We start from the raw sequence: 22,658 nt of genomic DNA on the forward strand, positions 1-22,658 counted from the left end.
CAGCTGGGGCCGGGGTGGGTGGGTGGAGGGGGGCACCGCGGTGTCAGATCGGAGGGGTTTCCTCCGGATAAAGCGGCGGTGTCAGATGAGAGGAATTAGCTTTAGATCGGAAGAGATCACACGTGGTTATTTTGGTGAATTTTGGGGGGAGGTGAAAAAAACAATGGTTTGATTGACATCCTTTTCGATATTGTTGTTTGACTTGCATCCCACTGGGATTTTTGCACACAGCGTTGGTGTACGGTGTTTTTTCTGCAATATTTTGCTGTCTTTTCTTGGATTTTCTGTTTGTACTTAGTCACATATTCACTTTAAGATGTTTTTTTGTTCATGTTTTTGTTTGTTGCGGTTGCATCCGATTCAAGAGCCAAATGGCTCACAGGGCTATACCTAATAAATAAACTTGAACGTGTTCAGGAACGCATCCCCGACGTAAACCGGGGTTATGACTGTGCCTGCAGATGACCAGTGGTGTCGGATTAAGACTCCAGTCAATTCGTCTTACCGCGTTTACAAATTTACCCCCCCCCCGTTCAAATACTCATGAACTCGTTCGACGCTGCACGCACCCGATGATTGTTAAACACGTCCCGCGTGGCGCGCTCACGTCCACGATTGAAGGGCTATAAGATTAGCGCTTGCATAATCAACGAACCAAATTGGAGGATTTAGATTCAATGATGCCACATTGGAAGGTTCACCTCAATATTGTTATTGTGCCAGATCGAATGATTGACCCCTAAAAGATAAGGAGGCCTGGCATGGGTTCAAGCAGGCCTGACTGCTGACGAGACACTGCATGTTGGGGCCCGTTCAGTCTGCCGGGCTTATATGCTTAGAGAAAAGGCCGTGTAGCCGATGGAATGTGTCAAATATAATTGTATTTATGTGGAGGGATAAATATGTGAAGAGAGACGAATTGTCTGCGTATTCGTGTTGTTATGTATATGCTCCCCAACGACGCGTAATGATTATTTTGTGCCAGCTAAAATATAAATTCTACCAGCTCGGAGGTTTTGCCTCCACAATATAGCGCCAGATGGGGAGGGTTTATCTGCATGTCGCTTTCACCAGATCAGATAACTTGCCTCTGAGAAGATAATAGCTATTGTTGTTCGGCATTGTTTGCCACTTGCTCTACATGCACAGCCCTTATCGTAAATCCACTGCTGGAAGAGAGCCTCCCCCTTCACCATGGGATTATTTGGCCCTAATTGATCAGGCTGTGGGAGCAAAAAATACCGTATAACACTGCCCTCTGCAGTCCAGAACGAGTAGGCAGGCCACTCGCTTTAAAGCTTTCGTGACTGCAGGGATTTATCTGCTTGGTTCTTTCGGTAAAGTCACGTATAATGGAAATAATGAAATAATAAAAATAAAACATAATAAAATAATTCTCACGACGTTTCGGCCACAACGCAAGCAGCCGTCCTCAGGTGAAGAACAGGTCTGTCGAGAAGACAGAGTCTGAATGAAACATCCCAGACTTGGAGCGTCTATTTAAGCTGGATTGGAGGGGGAAGAGCGCCTTGACAAAATAATTTGCATATCAAGAGGAATTTAGCATATTTATGGGAAATGCAGATATAGGATTAGTACTACTTGTGAAATGCGTAGGAGGTGGGCGGGGGTTTAAAGTCATATTATGCCCGTGCATTATGCAGGATTAGCAGCATCAAAGGGAGGGGATAGGGGTAGCATTAATAAAGGGAAGGAATGTTAATAGTATGTAGCTGCAGTAACTAAACCACCACGTAAACAACTAAAGTATAAACTACATAGTATCATCAGTATACTAAATATACTCTCCAATAAGCTGAGCTACTAACAGTAAGTAATACATTACAATTCTATGTCGCAAAAAATATAATATGCTTCCAGCTAAACTTTATTCTCTTACATCACACGGGTCTACCCCGTACTATATACAGCGCTGTCTCCCTGACAGACCTGGTCTGGACGGCTGCTTGCGTTGTGGCCGAAACGTCGTGAGAATTATTTTATTATGTTTTATTTGTATTATTTTATTACTTCCCTTCTCCGTGACTTTACCGAAAGAACCAAGAAGATGTAGCCTCGTTTTTAATAGGAGTGAGTGTACTGTCAGTCTATAATGTAGACTGTCGCAATGGTTATTAAGAACCAAGAATAAGTCTACATTATAGACTGCCAGTACGCTCACTCAGGTTAAGAACCAGGCTACAGTCTACATCATAGACTGCCAATACGCTCACCAGCTTAAAAACCAGGCTACAATCGACATTTTAGACTGCCAGTACACTCACCCAGCTTAATAACCATTGCTACATTCTACATTATAGACTGCCAGTACACTCATCAAACGTAATAACCAGGATACAGTCAACATTAGTGTTTTTTTGTTTTTTTATTCATTTTTATTCACTTTAATTTTTATTATTTTTCTATCTACGTGACTTTACCGAAAAAAACTAAGAATATAGACGTCTGTTAAAAAGAGCTTCATAGCTCATCGGATTCCTCCAGTCTAAATAAAGATTCTGATACTTTACTGCACTGGTCAGTGCGGGTTGGTGAAGGCAGTTGGCATGGACATCGCAGCATGGCTCAGTGCAACAACAGTGTACTGCCCTCTGCTGACAATGTTGGAGAGAACAGTTTGCATGATGAACTAGTTTGTCAGTGGCCGCATCAGTGGCACGAAAGCGATGCTGCACGTATTAGAAAACTGCCTAAACAGGGAAGTTGAACCTCTGTAGGCCCGCCCCTTCCTCTTTAGACCACGCCTCCTTCACGTATATGCCCCGCCCCTTACTCTCTAGGCTCCGCCCCTTTTTATTCGGCCGGTTCTAAACCATAATTCACTGCTGACAAGTGTTTTAATTTGCTTCTGTAGGTTTAAACAATATATTTGATACATAAATGTGACGATTTTTTTATTTATTTATCCTTTACCTGAGCCATTTTGCTTTTAAGAGCTTGCTTGGCATGGTTGCCCAGACCAGATTGTTCATACTCTTAGGTTTTTTCGGTAAAGTCACGTAGGTAAAAATAAATAATAAAAATAATAGAAATAATAATAATAGAAATTAAATTATGATTTATTATTATTAATAGAAATAAGAATATAAGTAAAATATTGATTTATTATTTTATTTCTATTACTATTATTTCTATAATTTTATTTATTTATTTTTACCTACGTGACTTTACCGAAAAAACCTAACAGTATGAATCCTTGCAGTCACGAAAGCTTCAAATCTAGAACAGATTGTTGATCCGTGCTTGTGATATTTCACACCATTGGGGTGTTCTGAGGCGAGTCATTGGAATTGTCGGAAATACATGACATTTTTTTAGCCACAAATCCAGTCAGGTTTGTTTTTCTCAGTAAGACATTTGGATGGAAACTCCGTTGTTGTTTCTCCAATAATCTGTTTTCCAAATCCAGTAAATAAAACATCATCACAATATTCAAGCTCACTGTGCCCTACACTGGTGAACAATCGTAAAGGAAATACATATCAGGTCAGCGATTTGTAGGCATGACTGGGAGTTTCCTGTGCATTCACACAGTAAAAATTGGTTACCTGAACTCTGAAAGGCCACTGGCGATACCAATTACAGTATTTGGCTGCTATAAATTGCCACTTAATTTGGCTATCATTTGTGGCCAGGTCGCTTCTGAAAAAGAGCTATATAGCTCTGTGGGCTTTACCTGATAAAATAAAAATAGTTGAGTAGAAAATTAAAACGTTTTAGTTTAATGCGCAGTCGTGTTCGCTTGGTGTATATATTCAGTATGCCAGTTATCGTATGAGAATATACATATCGGACACGTCTAAAAGTGAAATGAGCTATGAGTCATATTTACAAATAAAACCAAAATTAATGAGATAATTCTACATTGGGCGTTCAAATTGTGATATTTGGACCCCTTTTGAGTATGTCCTGTACAGCAGTAACCTAACCTGCTCTACCACCCCCAACAACCCAGCAATGTGGATATCTCACGCACGTTTGTCTCCGACGCTTTGCAGCGCGCAATAATACGAGTCTGAATTCATTCAGATGCTGCTGTTATAAATAAACTGGCCCCACACGTGGGGAACGGCGGGATCTCCACCATTCAGTTTCATTTATTTGGTTTTACACTGAGCCATTCGGCTCTTGATTCGGGTGCAACCGCAACAAACAATAACATTACAAGATACATTTAAAATTTACTGCACGCATATTTAAACATCCCCTATAAAAACAATTACATCTTCCAGAAAAAGCACCATATGTTTATGCTGTGTACAAAAAATGTGCAAAAATCCCAGTTTGATGTTAGATCACAATAACAATCACAATACAATCTAGATTAAAATTCTAAGTATACAGTAACTCTAAACTGCAACATACAAATATGGCTAAACTAAACCTTTTTAAAAATCACTAAAATAATGCTATAAAAACCACGTAACAATGATCATTAGAAATGTGATTGAAAGTTAGCAATAGCGACATACATAACATATATTACTAAACCTAGCATCCTTAGCTAGCTGCATGAGTCAATCCATAATAGCAGGTGTATCAATAGTAGTCGCAGTACACTATAACCAAACCATTGACTTGAGGTCTGTTCCCTATCGCACGTGGCCACACCCGCACACCGGTGGTGCCGCTCTCCCGGACTGAGCGCGCTGGCCGCTTCATTTCGTAACAAAATAATGCAAATAAGCAGACGCAATACGTGTCCCTCATACGACTATCTGCCTCGCCACACACACAACAAGTTTGGGGCCGTCCATAAATGACGTCACGCGCCTGGGGGGGAGGGGGGTCAGACATTTGTGACGATGTGTGACGAGTGGGGGGGGTTTGAGAAATGTGACGTCACATCAAAATGGGCAACTTTAAATAAATATAGACAACACGTTCTGCTTAATTTTTTAATTAATGTTTTCTCCTACAACATCACAGTGCAACGCCACATTAAATAGGCACTACAATGACAATAGTTTAAAGCGATTTGAAGCATGTTTTATTTGGGGGGGGGGCAGAGCTTTGTGACGTCATATTTGAGGGGGGGTCTGACTTTTGTGACGCCGTGTGACGAGGGGGGGGGGGTCAAAATCGTCAAATCGCGTGACGTCATTTATGGACGGCCCCTTTTGACATAACCCCATCGACCCCACGGCCTTCTAGGCGCGCGTAATTTCATTTGCAACTTTTCAATTACAAGCCAAGTGGACAGGGTTTAGACGTTCACTGTCTCATCAGCAAAGTAATTTGTTACTTAACACGATGGTGAGCTGCCAAACGATGGTAAGCTGCATAGTGTGCTGATCTTTAAAGGTGCATTTCAAAAATGTTGATACTCCTACTGATGCTCCTGCTGTTGTGGAGTGACTCATGCAGCCAGCTATGGCTACAGGGTTTGGTGGTACATGTTGTTTATTGTGAAATTCGGTCAGTTCCTATGATCACTGTTACATTGCTTATGGCTTTATTTTGGTGATTTCGAAAAAAAATTTGGTTTGTAGTACGCTTTAATCTAAGTTGTCTTGTGGTTGTTGTTGTTGTTGTTTGACTTGCATCTCACTGGGATTTTTGCACAGCGTTGGTGTACGGTGGGGTTTTTTCTGGAAGACTTTGCAGTTGTTTCCCTGGATTTTTCTGTTTGCGCATAGTCACATAGTTACTTTAAGATGTTTTCTTGTTCATCTTTTTGTTTGTTGCGGTTGCACCCGATTCAAGTGCCGAATGGCTCACAGGGCTATACCAAATAAATGAAAAAACTGAAAAACAGAAGTTATAAACAAGGGGCCTTTACTTTGCCTTCCATCCGATACGGGTGGGGGGGGGTCCTGGTTCCTTTCGGAAGATGGTCGTCCCGACTCCCCCAGCGATCATCACGATCCATGTGGTTAAATAGCCCATAGGCGTCCACTGCACATGACATTTTTCATTTCCCCGTTGCCTTCTGCCAAACACACTGAAGTTAGTGGGTGGCACCAATCTCTGTCATAACATAATAGAGGTTTTAAATAAATAACTCAGCTTCCCCCTCCCATTGGAGGGACGCGCACGAGGGGCCCACCCACGCGGCTCAGCCAATCGGCAGGCGTCTAGGCGGGGTATTTAAAGCGGCGCAGGGGGCGGGGGGGGGGAGCACGTGGTTCCGGGTACTCAGCCGAGCGTCTCCTCGCTTCGTGTCCGCAACTCCCTGGCCGCACCTCCCCCCCCCTCCCCAAGGGGTCATCGCCGACCAGAGAAGAGGACGAGCGGTCAGCACGGCGGTGTCTTCACCAGGGAGTGGACGTGCCACGGGACTCTTGACCGGCGATCAACGCTCGAGACCCTCCACCTCCTCCTCCTCTCCACCCACCACCTCCTGCCTCGCTTGCACAGGTCACACATTGTACACCGACGATGTGCGCTGCCACCACGTGGCACCCCCCCCCCCCCAGACCTTGCACTTTGCAAAGTCTTACGCTGACAACTTTAATTTTACATTCGACAACAATGGATTGTATAGCATCTAAATTTAAATCGTATCTTAAGACCCCCTTACGAAAAACTGCATGAGGGTATAAGGTTGAGGTGGGTTGGGGGGAGGAACACGGAAGAGCAGAGGGCAGTAAACAGCCCTGAGCGAAGCAACCTGGGCCTAGCACCAACAACATCGAGAGCCACCACATGGCATCTTTAGGAGGGCCTAGATCCTATGCAGGGAAAGTCCAATTCTGCAACATTCAGTCTCGGCAAGCTCGCACCCTGCGCCTTGCACCGGCGTGTGTTACCTTCTAGCTGAACTTGGCATCGCCTTGCAACCAAGCTGAACGTTGTCTCAACTTACACCGCGAAACTCGCCCGTGGCTCCAGCTGGTGGTGGCACAACATCTGTGTGCGTTACAGGTAGGCCCGGCACATTGAGCTTTTTCTTTTTAATTCAAGCAACAGTTGTGGCAACTTTAGTCATTCGACGTGAGTACGCACTGCACTGACCAGCTCGTTAAAAAGTGTTTCCCGAGTAAAGGCCATTGAACCGAAATAGTTTTTTTCAAAGGCCACTTGGCTGCTCGTGTATGCAGAGAGCCCATGCAGCTGTCACTGTAGAATGATGCAGATAGAACCCATGATAATATAACGGAGTGGATCCTTGACTTTCGTAAAGGTCTGGCTGTTCACCAGCATTTGTTCAAGCAAGCGTGACCGCTCCTGAAGCACACTGTCGAAACCGGTCCAAAGTTTGCTTGTGTTGAACCATTGCTGATTGTATCATCATAATTTCATCCGTGCGGTAGGATGTATAAACATCGCATTTATATATTTTATGTGGAAGGTGTGTGTTTAGGAAGCGATAAGAATAGGTGTTCCCCTTTTTTCTGGCAACAAAACAGGTGAAGATGTTAAAACACCAAACTTAAACCTTTTGCAAGGAATCATGTCTATACGGGGTAGTATTTCTTGTGATCTCTCATTTACTTGATACAGCTGTCGTGGCTGTGACGGTTCCACATGAAGACTGAGGCTTGTGTTGCTTCCGAAACGTCGTGAATTTTTTTATTTGTTTTATTTAACTTTTATTAATTTAAATGTTTTACCTACGTGACTTTACCGAAATGAACCTAAGAGTATGAGTAATCATGTCTGTATCAACCACAGATACTTGTGGTCAAAATACAAACAAAAAACATGCTCTGACAGTATATGCATTGTCTTTGAAACTGATTGGTCCACACCAGAGACCGCTTTCTTTAGAGCCATGTCTCAAACAGTGTTAGACCAGAGGACGCCAAAAGGCGAACAGCACCAAGACAATGCCACTATCAGAGTAATGAGAGCTCGGGTTGAGCAGCTACATCATGGGACCTCCTTTGCCAGTACCAAAATATAAGACTAGGTTTTCCCCTTTTTTCTGGCAACATGATGTAGCTGCTCACCCCGAGTTGTCATTCTCCTAATAGTGCAATTGTCTTTGTGCTGTTCGCCTTTTGGCGTCCTCTGGTCTAACACTGTTTGAGACATGGCTCTAAAGAAAGCTGTCTCTGGTGTGGACCAATCAGTTTCAAAGACAATGCATATGCTGTCGGAGTATGTGTTTTGTTTGTATTCTGACCACGAGTATTGTGGTTGATACAGACATGATTCCTTGCAAAAGGTTTAAGTTTGGTGTTTTAACATCTTCACCTGTTTTGTTGCCAGAAAAAGGGGAAAACCTATTCTTATATTTTGACACTGGAAAAGGAGGTCCCATAATTTAGGAAGCTGCTTACGGTAGTTATTTTGCCTCGTATATGAAGTGGAGTTGGGTTAATTCTCAGCGGGTAATAGTATGTGCATGAAGTGAGGTGTAGAGTCGTTGCCATTTGGCATTAACGTTTATATTTTTCCTACATTGTCAAACGATTCGTTTTTAATGATCGTGTGACGGTGAGAGATTTTGTTAATTAAATACCTTGTAATCGGATTGCATGTTAACAGTAATTTGCGTGGCATTTACCAAGAAGCATTGTGGTCACATCATTATGCAAGTTTGCCTTTGTGCACCTACAGTACACGTCTCTTGTTGCTCTCCAGAATCAGAAGTGTATTTACCAAGTAAAGCCCATTCACCTATATAGCGCATGTTTAAGGACAACTCAGCAAATCATGCCTCTACGTGAAATCGTATTGGTGGCCAGTGTAATCGGACCGCACTTGTTGCAGCCATGCAAATTTTTGGAAGCATAAAATGTTTTTTTTCATGGGCATTTGTTTTTGTTCCATGTGCTCCATGGGGCCATGCAGATTCCTATAGCAAGTGAGAGCAGCTGTTACATGTGGGAGGGATGAGACAGATTTTTTCACTTATCTCGCATTTTAACCACGAGTAATGAACTCGATGTTGCGCCGTAGATAAATTGGACGGTTTACATCTAATGAATCACTCTTGCATTTGGTTAACCACAAGACATTTCTTATCCATTGAAGAGTCCCAAATGCAAGAATGAGTGTTTGCCGTGGTTTGTGCCCCACGGGGTAGATTTAACAACATAGGTGTGCAGTGCATGCACAAACACTTTTCTAGACCACCAGCTCCAAAGAACGAAATGTGGCTGCTTTGTCATTTAGACCACCAACTCTGAAAAAGTAGCATCCATCCTAACTCTTTTTAAGTTGATGGTCTTGATAATACTAAACTTTTGTCCATACATTAGTACTGTATATACCTTTCATGATAAATCTCTTTGTTACCAACCTGAATTCATTTTTATCTTGCATTTAAACCCTGAATTATAATCACAGCATTGCTTATCGGTTCTATTTCAACTAATAAAAAATAGCTCAAGGAGCAGAAATGTCCTGTAGCGGCAATTGGAATTAAATTCATGTGCACACGTGCTCTGAAAGTTAAATGACCTTTTGGTCCATTCAGGCCACGCCACAAGGCCTGGTGCATCTGCACTGCTATTTGGCCTGTATAGGTCTCCATTGTGCAAATCACGGGAGTGATTAATGTGGTCACGAGTCGCATGCATATTTTCACGTCTTTGTGGCTCAATAAACATTCACGAAGTTTGTTTGGCAACCTGCCTTTTAACAGAGCCAGTTTGCACAGGATTAGTTCCTCGATTCACGCAGCTGACTTAAATAGTACATTTATACTGGTAGGAACCACCTGGTTCCACCAGCCCACAGGGGATTATTGTGTCCGTCCGTCGTGCATCCAAAAATGGGAGGGGTGGAGAGGGGAGGGGCTGGGTGGTGAGGGTGGGGCTGGGTGGGAGAGGTGGGGCTGGGTGGGGAGGGGCTGGGTGGGGAGGGGCTGGTCACCCCGTGGTGCCCTTATAAAACTCAACGTTTAACCTACTCACACCGGCTTGTGCCCGCCTTCACAGTCGGCCATATTTGGCCGACTGTGAGGGCGTTCCTACCAGCTCCCTCCACAAGAATGTGTTAAGCGTGAGGTATAGAATGCCCCGATGTGGTTCGGATGACAGTGGCGTTTTGTAAACATGAATCAAGCTATTTTTGGCTGTCACTTGTTTATTATAGATTGTGGTCATGCACCTTGGTATAAGTAATTAACATGTAACTTGTTTGCTGTATTTTGGAGAAGCTATCCCGAAGGAAAAAAATCCTATTCAATAAAATAATCCTGCCCTAGTTTAAATAACTGCTACAGATTCCTGCATTAGCTTGTGAAATATTTACATCCATGAGTGCTGATTAGTTTCTCAAACTTGGTTTCAGAAAATGCCCTTCATACTGAAGCATCGTACCATAAACAAATGTTCTTTTTTATAGCGCAGGACTCCTTTTGAATTGTATATTTTATTGTTAGCATTTTCACTTGAATAAGCAACAGTAAACTGGGTCGCTTATAATTTTCCTGTGCACCTTTATAAAAATGTACTTCTAAATACCTTCAAGAGAACGCGAAAGCAAATGCGTCATATTCATGGTTAAGGCGTATTTTGTTCACAAAGTATTTGCAAAGTAAAATTTGGGTCCATTTATTTAAGGTTGCAATTGGAATCTGTATCTGATGGATTAGATGACACTCATTTAACTTTGGGTTCCGGACATGAAGTTTTTTGTATTGGATATTTGGCTAGTCATATCAGCTGTGTATCTGTTACATAGGACAAACATAATTGTCTTTGTGATTTAACGTGTCAATGACAGCAATTGGGAAATTATCTATTCGGTATCTCTATCCAGAGCCTACGCGTGATATCCGACAATTGTAGAATAACAATAAAAGAACACCCACTTCCAGACATCAGCTGCCCTGTTGCCCTGCTCTGTCAGCATTTACAGTTGTTGGGATTATTGAATGTCTTTTTCAGACAATTGCATGCTGATGAAGGGGACCGAGCACAATCTTGCCGCTCCTTGGCCCTCCGTTGCCACGTTGGTTTCCAGTGCAGGATCATTTGCGCCTCCGATTCGCACGGGTGGCTACGTATGGTGTGAAATAAGTTCAACATACAACAGAAGTGGGCTTGTGGTCGTGTGGAGTATGAAGCATTCTTTTTAAATATTCTTGGTTCTTTTGGTAAAGTCACGTAGAAGGAACATAATAAAAGAATATGAATATAAAACAATAAAAATTCTCAGGACGTTTTGATTGCAACACAAGCAATCATCATCAGGTGTGAAATCCACAGCAAGAAAATTTTCTTCTCTTGCTGTGGATTTCACACCTGATGATGATTGCTTGTGTTGCAGTCGAAACGTCGTGAGAATTTTTATTGTTTTATATTTATATTATTTTATTATTTCCCTTCTACGTGACTTTACCGAAAGATATAAGAATATGAATCCCTGCAGTCACGAAAGCTTTAAATAAAAATTATTTTAGATGTTGATTTTTTTGCAAAAATAATGCAAACTATGATTTATATAGCAATGGAAGAAACGTTGCAGTAAGTATTGGAGGATATCTCTATTTCCAGTTCAAATCCTGGTTCAGATCGCTATAGCCCTTCATTGCTACTGGATCAATACAATATTTTGATGGGTAGTCTAGTGGTTGTCCGATGGAATAGCTTTCCCCACCATAGCAATGTGGGTTCTTTGTTATTTTCCGACAGACCTGTTCTTCGCCTGAGGACTGCTGCTTGCGTTGTGGCCGAAACGTCGTGAGAATTGTATTTTATGATTTATTTTTATAATTTTATTATTTCTCTTCTACGTGACTTAACCGAAGGAAGCAAGAAGGTTTATATACTGTTTTACAATAACAAGTTAAGATGCTGTTTCTCAACCGGTAATTTTGAGAATTCCCTCAAGTTAATATTGGATGCTTAGTCAGCTCGTGGTAGTCCTGGCACTTGGAATTTTTAAAGAACTTCGTGAAGTTGCTGTCAACTCCCCCCTCTGTTTTTATACCGTGGGGTAGTCTTGTGTGCAAGCTTATTTTAACGGACACATCACGCGTCCCACTTTTTTGTGCCGGCCCTCGGCGCATCACAGATACAAAGATCCGTATAAAGTTTATTCGGCTGCATAGTTTGCTTTTTTCGTGTAATCTTTTCTAGTTGGACGGAATGCCTACTCCTGTATGACGATGCCTCCTTTCCTGGGGGAGGGTTGGGTGCAGGCAGAGTTAGTAGAGGGCAATGGCACGATGTTGAGTGCCACAAAATTCTGGCATTGAGCCAAGCATGTGCAAATACAATTGGCCTGTGTTGTGGAACGTTGTCCTGTCCCGGCTCCCCCGGGGCAGTTCCTCGGTCAGGCTCATGTGCATGGCCGACTTGTGGAATTATCTCTTTTGGCAGTAGGTGTGATTTTATGTTTTCAGACTAGCCCGTGTGGACATGTGTGTCCACAACTGGGAGCGGTAGTGTAGGGGTTTGAGCGCTGCGCTACGAACCCAGCGGCACGTGTTTGATTCATGCTCACGACCAGCAACAGTGGCGACATATTTGAACCCTTCGGTCTCAAATGCATACCTTGTGTGGTGTGTAAACATCACCACTGGGGGAGGCCAATGCAGTCGGGCGTGGTGCTGGCCACCCACCCCCTCGTGTACCGTGCCAGCCTTCATAGGTGCTCACAGCACTTGCCCCAACATTCAGTTGAAGGATGTGTGTACGTATTTGTTCTTTGTTTGGTCATTTTGCAGCTTCCGTTGCATGTTGTATTTAGTGTGTAATGTACGGTATTGTGGTTCTTTGTCTTTTGTGCGGTGTGAAGTATGATATTTGTGGTTTAAGTGTGTGTTACGGTGTGGTGTGGATATATACGCCCACGTGTGTGTGGGGGTATAGTATTTGTTCAGGTGTGTTATGGATTTGTGGAATGGTTTGAAATATGTATCTATACACTCTGTATGAGTGTGCATCACATTTTCCCCAACAATGTGTATACTGTATTGTAATAAGAGTACTGTATACACTCATATTTTAGTAGAAGACGTATGCAGTCGCTACATGTAAAGTTTACCCCAAAGATTCTATTATATCCATCCTTTTACTTAGCAACATGGCGTTGAAGCCTGTGTGAACTGGTGTACATGCAATTGCTACGCACTAGTCTGAAATGTACATTGAATTGCATGTTACGGTAGATTCCAAGGTGTTTTTGTGACATTGTGGTTTTTATGTGTTTTTTTTTGCTCTGAACTGTGGCTCCGTGCTGAAGTGTTCGGTGTGATTTCTCTTCTGCAGGTGTTGCTACCGTTAGAGTGCGGCCGGCAGCGAGCGACTCTAACCATGGCCGAGTCCGAGTACGTTCTGGAGGAGGAGCTCTCGAAGGTTCGTACCTGGTGAACAGTTCAGATGCCAGCTCCGCCAATGCAGCTGCATCGTGCCTCCAATGTGACCTCAACATGGGCTCGGTTGGCTTGACACCCCAGAAATCCTGCCTCCCTAAGTAGGATTTGTATTTGTTCCTTGCCCTAAGTATTTAAAGCAATACAGGGTAACATAATTACTGTTTTTAGTGAGAGGAAGGTTTTTGGATTTTGTTTATATGAAACGTTTTATGAAATTAAATTAGCAATGGGCCACAGTTAATCTTAGCCGTAGGCCAACTTGAGTGTGTGTGAATACAATAATATAACTTGTGCATTGTCTGATCTCACAATGACACAATGTTGTCGCAACGCACTTTTCTGATAATATTCCCTAGAGTGACGAAGCATATTTTGTTTATGTGGTGATCAGGCCACCATTGCCACGTAAATAATTATAAAGCTGCTGTGTTGCCCTCTACTGACATTGCTAAAGTTCTGTAACGCAACAGTTAAAGCTGTACGATTTCACTTGTTTTTAAATAGTTGCTTAGTGATGTTCCATTATGTTGGTGAGCAATATATTTTTTTTAAACCTCTGCCAATTGACTTGTGAATCTGATGTATGTGTTGTGAGCGACTTCTGACACACCTCTAGTAGAAGACTTCTTATTTATTAAGAGCACACAGGGCGATACACTTCGTAAAGCGGCTAAACCTAGGCTGTCCAAACACGCAGCCCATCTCTGTGCTGCGCTACGCTGGCTGGTTGACGAGCGTAGCGGCGGCGACCGAGCTGGTCTTGCAGAAGAACAGCCACGTGGTCGAAGACGAAGAGATGACGATGGCAGCGACGCAACCAGGACCCAGACCCCACACTAACAGCCCCCAAGCTCTGGTTCGGTGCTCCTTATATCTGCCTGGCGTGGCCAAGCTCCACCTCTAGCCACGCCTCCTTTCTAGAACCTACTCGACCCTTCGGGATGGTTCCCGGAGCTTCTTGACTGATTCCACCCTTAACCTTTTCCCCAGATATGCCTCTTCATAATAAGGCATTATGTAATGCAGCTATAACCATAATTACCCTTTCAGGCTGGCAGGTGCCACCCTGTCATTCCATATGTATTACCTCCACTGTAATTGATATTCTGTAGTGTAAGTGATCCTGAGATACATGCCATCAATAATCCTTTAGTGTAATATAGTCAGAAATTGAATATATATAGCCATGTTAATGTATGTCATGTTAATACATTTTGATAATTATTTTTTAATGGTTAACATCTAGTTTAAATCGTATTGGTTGTTGCTGTTAGATAATAACACATTAGAAGGCAGCTCAGGTGACTGTTATTTTGACTTCCTGGACTGATTGATAAACAAATTACTTAATTTGTATGTGAGATTGTCCATCAACTTGGCTGTGAGCTGAAACAATAATTCGTAAGTTAAATGCTTGTACACCTGACAATTTAACTTTTTTGAATGTTGGGTAGGCCTGGGTCTTAACATAAATTTGGCAAGTTATGTGGCCTAACCTAAAATCTGTTAGGAATCCTAATATTGGCTACAAAAACTGTTAAGGTGGATCATAGTCGGTTAGAATTAATTGACACCCAGTGACTTGGGTTCATTTCCCATCTCTGCACATTTTAATAAAAAAAAAGAAAATACATTTGTGAATCAGGACTGGGGCCTCTTGATTACCTTTGCTTTAATACCTAAAATGGAGTGGTAGGCTGCCTTGTGGGCAGCAGAGGGTAGTCCAGCTGCGTCGCCAACACGCACGGGCTGGCGTGAACGGTCATATAACTCCCATGGTGTGGGGAGGTGCTCCTTCCAGTAGTTTGGCCAAGGGCTGTACATGTGTCGGGCAGGACTTGGGAGACAACAATTGTGGAGGCACCTTTTCTTAACACGCCATCTCGACTACACACACTCGATATAACACTAGCCAACTAGGATCGACCACGCTAACTAAGGTAGCTGGCAGGCTATCTAGCAACGCGATGACGACCACTGACAGACGGCAGTGGCGATGAGACTGTGCCATACCTTCCTGCAGTTCCGTTCAGATGACGTATATGTACATATATGTATGTCATCAGAACATTATTGAAGAAGAACTGTACGTCATTAGTTTGGTTCATTGGACACGGTTCGTCGAGTTCCTGTTTCAGTTCATACACTCACGAGTGACATGACATGTAATTTCTATGCCTGTAACTAAAAGTTTAAATTCCTGTCCCATCCCATCAGGTTCCCCCCCCCATCCCATACCTTCCCATGAGCTTCTGACTGCTGGCAGAGATAACGTGATGGCAGGCAATGGCATACACTATTGCACTGTTTTTTTATCTTGAGAGTTAAGGGAAAGTTGGCAGTGGTGTACAAGCATAAATCAAAGCCTCCAGATGTATTATTAATACTGGAAGCCTTTCATAATATCACTTTCACATCACACGGCCACCCAAAGAAATCTTGTAGTATCACTGATTATATAATTATGAATGTACAGAGGACTACTGTACTGATATTATTCGGGCTTGTTCATAAACTTTAAATTTGTTATCGTATAACATTACTGACTTATATGGCCAATAATAGTGAATTAATGTGGGAACCTTTGCGCTGGTTATTATACCCTCGTATTTTTACTTAATACCTTTTTAACAAAACGGTTGAGTTTTACCATCACATAAAACATTGGTTCAATTCCATAGACCTCATGGACTATTGAGGCAAGCGTTTGCAAGTGTTCACCAAGGACAGGAATGGGGTTGCCAGCATCGCGTACGATCCCAATCATCTCCACAGCGCCGGTGTTCACAAACATCGCATCAGTTACTCCTCTTCGGCAGCATTGATCCATGGGAGACTAAGTCCACTTTAGCAATGCCAACTGCCAATGCTGTGTGGCAAGGAAGTTAAGAGGCCGGTCGTTGGGACGTCAAGCACAGCGCCGTTGCGTCCTCCTACATGTGTACATCTACTACCTCTGCATGCTTGTGCAAGCCGGCTTTATAAAGAGCAGGCTCAAAAGGACATGAGCATCCTCAAGATGGTATTTAGTCCAATTTACTGGAAGAGAATCCTGCAAGGTATTTCAAGACGTGTTATTGTCCAGTTGCACACGAAGCACTATTGCTGTCTAGACGAGGGTGTCCTTTGCCACTATCACTACTGCAATGATACATTACATTGGAAAAGCAGCTGTCAGTATTATGTTTTTAGTATGGCTTTTATTGCTTTCTTCATTGTGTTATGGTTGGATAAAAAAAAAATCCCTTACCCCCCCCCCCCCCCAATTTAAGTTTATATTGTCAACTTTGCCCTACTAATGTATGACATAGTAACAGGTTTTTACCCTTTTAACTGGTACAAAATCTGACACACGAAGAATTAACTTTACACATTTTACACCACACGAAAGGGAGTCTGGGTGGGGTTGGAGTGAGGTGGCTCTTCGTAACCCCTTGCCACGCTGCTGTGAGGCCATGGGAGGTATGCACTGCATTAGAGGCCTGAGTGGGTGTGATATGGGCCGTGTCGGGTTTCTGCTGCATGTCGTGTCCCTGTGTCAGTTTGTGAATAACACCGGGTCAACATGCACTGCTGTTGTCTTGCAGTGATGTGGGCACCATTACAGATTTGAGGGAGTTGTTGTCCTGCTTAGAGTAGTGGAGTGTCGGTGTGGGCGAGCTCGTGCACAGGAACAGGGTTATTCCTGTATCAAAGTGCATAGTTGAAACCAATTGAGTTAACTTCCACACAACTGGTCAAAAGTTATCTTCTCTTATACCGGTATACTCGACATGCCGAACAAGCTAAGCAGGATTTTGGCCAACACCACTTGACATGTTTGGGGGCGCCCATCCCCAGAGAAATGGAATTCCCTTAATGGCTCGGTCGGCACATTGTGTGTTTCAAAGAAAATTTGGTGTTCACCTATAAGAACGTGTGGATCCTCATCAAAGTAATTGTATTTTATTACGAACATTTGTCGAACAGTATTGACATTATGGTTTAGAACAGAACACATGGAAGAGCAGCCAGGTGCTCGATAAGCTTATGAGAATTTGACAGCTGTAGCTAAAAGTAACTAATAAAATATTTACCACTGATACTTCAAGTTTGCACTGTATGATCTCTATACAACACTTTCTTTTCTAAAAGACTGAGTGATGAACAAACAAATAGGAGGGAAGTTCTGAAAGGGAAACTGTCAGAACGATAATATTGAGGCCTAAAGTGTGCAGGTTAAAGGGATACGCAATGGGCATCGATCGGCCATAACCTACATGTTTTGCGTAATATAAGATGGCATTCATAAGAGGGCATTGAATGCCAAAACCAAATAAAATAATACGAGCATTGAAACTGCCCAAGTAATTAAAACGAAAAAATACCGTACATTGCAGGAGTAACTGAAACTCGCCAGATGTTTGGAAAAACAAATCATCCGAGTCAGATTTGGCATGGTACATAAAATACAGAATTGAAAATCTGGTACAAAATATGTATTACCGAAGCTATCAACAGAAGGTGTGTACAGGGTTAACTGCAAGTTGATAAATGTTATGTTGGGAAAACAGGACGAATGATCAGCACGGGACTAAAAGAACATCAGAGAAATATTAAATTCTCCAAAATACAACTGTCAACAGTAGCAGAACACGCTTGCCAACAAGGACACTCAATTGATTTTGATAATGTTGAAGTTCTGTGCAAAAGTAGCTACTACTGGCCAAGACTAATTATAGAATCTATCGAAATTGAAAGAAATAAAAATAACTTTAACAATTCGGATAGCTACCGTCTTAGTGCTGCGCGGAAGCGAATCGTCAAATAATACATTATTTAAATGTATGCCTACAAAGGGCAGCGTACTTCAATAGGGATTACCGTTGGTAGGGATATTTTAATAAACACAATAGACAGAAAGGACAAGTTCAAAAGGCTTGCATAATGTACGTTGCCTCAGTAATCCCCCCCCCCCCCACATGGTGCAAGAGCGCAGAAGGGTGGTCAACACATCTACGCCTCTATATAAGGAACGAAACGGTTAGACTTCTCCACAAATCTGGCTATCGCCTGATGAAGCTCGTTGTAATTACTGGCAGAACATCGTACTCTGTTTGTAAATGTTGTGGCTTGGCTCTCCAACACACCGGTGTTGCTGTACTAGTGACGGATTGGCCACGTTCTGTTTACGTGACAACCCTTACTAGATGGCTGTGGCGGGTTTTAACGACACATTTATATATTTACACGATCTAACCCAAAAAAACTCTATTATGGAATGCAAGTGACAAGTTTTATTTAGACATTTTTGCCTAATGTGTAATTGTTCACCCATGAGTCCACCAGCATATTTGGGGAAAACACTCAAAGGCAAACTACTCGTGGTTCCATGAAGCTGTCGATAACATTGGTTTGTCAGAACTCTTGGTATCATCTCCTGATGGTCCTGAAAATGCCCATTGGTCGTATGCTTGCCACTTTTTTTTCTCTCCAGCCATAAACACATTTGCAGCTGTTATAGGTTATTACACACCAGGAAACTACAACTGTAGTCTATTGATATTTTTCGGTCAACGCCATTTTTTTGCTTAAATTTAGTTCTGAGACATGGTGTCCTTTGGCTCATGTTTTTTTCTTGAGACAATTCATTGTACCTTCCTCTGCAAACGTGTGTTGATAGGATAGCGCATGTAGGTGATGTGATTTTCATGGGCGTTTTGGTTGCATGTGCTCACGAGTCTGGGGCTTCTAATGAGGCTTGGAGAAGTGTGGGAGGAGAAGGTGCCATCGTGGGGCAATGTATTTGTGTGCTTTCTGCTCTGGTGGCTTAAGGTGCCAGGTGGCTGTCACTGGGTCTTGATTTGTGCAAGTGAGACGATTTGCACCTGCAAGATTGTTGTCGGAACATGTCCATTTAATAACACAAGTATTTTAAACCACTAACTTAAACAGAATTTGTTCATAAAATATCCTATTGTGAATCCTAAGTGGGTTTCGGTCAGATCAGTGTGGCTGTGGAGAAGAACCGGTTCTCCTGGTGTCATCTCTCTGGCCATGCTCTCTGAACCTAAAATTTGAGAGCAGGCCAAAGGGTGAGGCTTTGAAACACAAATACTTTGGGTGGGGCGGACTCGCCTTTAAAAAAAAAAATGTTAACTTGTTCGGTTAGTTTTGAACATGTTGGGGTATATGGTCAGAATTAACAGCCTCGTGTAAAATGTTTGTTTTGTTAAAGAAAGACACAAACTAAAATCGTAAAAATTTAAATAATACATGCATAGGCTACGTGTCCCAGGCTGTTTGATATAGTTATGAACCCTCTTTAATGCGCGAGGAACCTCGTGAATACTTGCTTGTTGGGTTCAGATGGCAGGGTGACGCAGTGTGCCCCTCCCAACAAGAAATTCCTGGGTTCTGTTCCCTACTCTGGCACCAATCTGTGCAGAGTTTGTATATTCTCCCCTTGTTTTTCATCGGTTTCCTCTAGCTTTCCAGTTTCCTCCCATAACTAAAAGCGTGCAAAGTTACCGGCATTGGCCAAATATCCCAATGCTAGCAACATCGCCCCCACTACAAACAACATTTGCATTACCCTCCTGAAAAGTCTTGCAACTCTGAGGCTTTCCTGGGAAAACAAGCATAACAATAATTTGTGTTCCTTCCAAACCATATACGAGGGACATATCAACCACCCAGCTTCGCTTGACCCCTGCTGGCATGTTTTTTCTGTGTGGTTAAATCACAGACGACATCCACGGAGCTTCAACACCACGAACTCGCAGCTTCGCTGATACAACGATGGCAACGGGGGGTTATCCTAAGGTTGCCAAAATAGTGTTTTGGTATTGGGAAAAGGGATATCGTTTGCTGCACATTATCAATTGGGTGGTGGTATGCCTGGTGTCAGGCTTGCAGTGGGGCTGACTGTTGTGGCCTCCTATATAAGGGATCTGTTTGTCATCATGGAGAAAGCTGCCTATGGTTTTCTTTTCGATGGCACTCTTCACCTGCCTGACAGTAGGTTAACGACTGCGTCGCACCCCCTTCCCATCCCCAAATGACGAATTGTTACGATTCAATCGCTATTCAATTCAACAGGTCCCTGCGGGGTGGGCTGGTAGGAACGAATAACCAAAGAATATAAACATAATGTATTATTACACTTGTTTAGCCAGGAAAGCCTCACTGAGTGTAAAGGTTTTTGTAGGGTCCTGCCAAGTGTTTGCAGTAGGGGGCGATGTTGCTACACCTAATCGGACATCGGACGGACGGACGGATGGACGGACGATATAATTTTTAATTGAAATGTTTTAATTAAAAACTATCTCAGGGAATTAAAAAACTATCTCAGGCAATTACAAGGGAATGTTACACTTGTTTAGCCAGGAAAGCCTCACTGAGTCTAAAGGTTTTTGTAGGGTCCTGCCAAGTGTTTGCAGTAGGGAGCGATGTTGCTACACCTAATCGGACGGACGGACGATATAATCTATTGTAGGCTCGTTCACTTAGTTCCTACCAGTATAAATTTATTTTTAGCTCTCTCCATTCCCTTGTATTATTTTTCTTACAGTTTTGTCATCTGTGTTAGCCTTATTCTGGTTCCATAATGTGTTTTTTTTATTCCAATAAATAGATTATCGTGCACAATTTGATGCCCAGTATGGATGCTATATTGTGAACATTGGCAATATTGTGCCCATACTTTTGCCTGGTGGTCACTTCAGTATTGCAATTTCTTAGTCGAGTGTTGGCAACGAATGGTGTTAAACTTGCTTATAAGTACAGTATAATACTGTCTGGCCATTGTGTGTTAAATGCATAATGATTAAAGTGCAAAAACATTTGGTTTTGTGGGTTATTGTGAACATTCTTTTTTAAGAGCTCCTTTGCATCACCGCAGCCTAAAGCCTACAGCTAGGCCTATAACTAGGCCCCAAACTCTCCCTTCGTATCGTACGATTAGGTGTAGCAACATCGCCCCCTACTGCAAACACTTGGCAGGACCCTACAAAAACCTTTACACTCTGAGGCTTTCCTGGCTAAACAAGTGTAATAATACATTATGTTTATATTCTTTGGTTATTCGTTCCTACCAGCCCACCCCGCAGGGACCTGATTTTTGACAAATTGCTTCAAATTGAGGCATGACCTTGAAGACTTCACAGGGGGTCAACGCCATTCATAAAAGGCTATCCTTTGTGGCATCGGTCCCCTTGCACACACAATGCCCGTATGCTGCCCTCTTGTGTCAGTTAACCTAAAACTGTAATGTTTTATTAGATTATTTTAAATGGATTTTGCTTGAAGTAAGTATGGGCATGTTCTTGTTCGGTTCTTAATGTAGTGTGGATTGAGCTGCTGTTGCGATGGCCATCCTCTTCATGACATTCTTGTTAACAGGATCCTTTATTCCCACTGGTGTATTCCTGGCCAAGCCATTTTAATTCAACGTAGGTGAAACACCCATGAGATGTGCATTTATCACTATAATACTACTGCGGCCAAATTCTTTGTTCCGACTCGTGTGTAGCACTGAGGTGAGATTCGTTTTTGAGCTAATGTATGATGCCTCGATCTTGCACGGAGGAAGGAAGGCCAAGCCCAGTTTATTGATTGCAACAATGCTAATGGAACTTCCTTTAGAGCGCTGTGGAAAACACTGCTCGTGCATGGATCTGCACCTTCCTGTGTGCGCCCGGCAGAAGCTGCACTGATCGGCCAGTGTGCGGTGCACTGCCCGTAGTTGCATAGAATCGTGTATGGGGTGCTACTTAAAATTGTATTTATTATTTACAGGCGCTGTGCGATGCTTTTCACTTTCTGCTCTGATGCTAATTACTCGCTTGAAAATAAAAAGTAGGTTGTGTCTGAGCTTGGCTTTCCACTTTGAAAAATATAAAAATATGGGTGTTGTGGTGGACCATATTGTGACTTTTTCAGCTCTAATCTGTCATAGATAATTTATGTGAATTCAGCTTTTTGGAGGACAGCCATGGTTTTGTGTTCCATACCTTAACCGGTTCTAAATAATCTTTGTTTTATTTTGCTCATCTTAAATTGACTACTGTAATGCACGGTGCTGTTTTTTTGGGTCCCAATTGAAATGTTTACAAATTTTGTTAAACTGAAACCCTTATTTTTGCAAGTGCAAAAATGGGATTACATGTTCACCACTCCTGAAGGAATTTCTTTCCCCATTTTAAAGAGAAGTACATGTAAAATCCTCTTGCTAACCTCTACAAGGCTCCCTATATAGCAAGTACGTTTTTGATTTGAACATATCTTGTTGCCCAGCCCAAAAAAACACACGTGAACGAGAACACTCAATAACATGACAGACCTGGCTACATGACCATTTTTTTTACCCTACTTCATGTTTACACGGAGGGGTGCTTAGATCAGCAAATAGCTTGCAGCTTCCACATGAGCAGTT

The 22,658-nt window shown here is 42.5% G+C and overlaps 1 protein-coding gene across 4 annotated transcripts in view; it reads left to right on the forward strand.

The window, feature by feature from the left end:
• Nucleotides 1-6,139: 6,139 nt before the first annotated feature.
• LOC144735952 (5'-AMP-activated protein kinase subunit gamma-1-like) overlaps nt 6,140-22,658 on the forward strand; it is a 46,727-nt gene continuing 30,208 nt past the window's right edge. For 3 of the 4 annotated variants that reach the window (XM_078618668.1, XM_078618588.1, XM_078618761.1), the window contains exons 1-2: nt 6,140-6,381; nt 13,137-13,223. In XM_078618668.1, coding sequence (XP_078474794.1) covers nt 13,182-13,223 — 42 coding nt within the window. In that variant the 5' untranslated portion in view covers nt 6,140-6,381; nt 13,137-13,181. The other variant, XM_078618682.1, reaches the window with a different exon arrangement.

The sequence above is a fragment of the Lampetra planeri genome, chromosome 1 (assembly GCF_965212315.1).
Source record: "Lampetra planeri chromosome 1, kcLamPlan1.2.h2, whole genome shotgun sequence".
Lineage (NCBI taxonomy): Eukaryota > Metazoa > Chordata > Hyperoartia > Petromyzontiformes > Petromyzontidae > Lampetra > Lampetra planeri.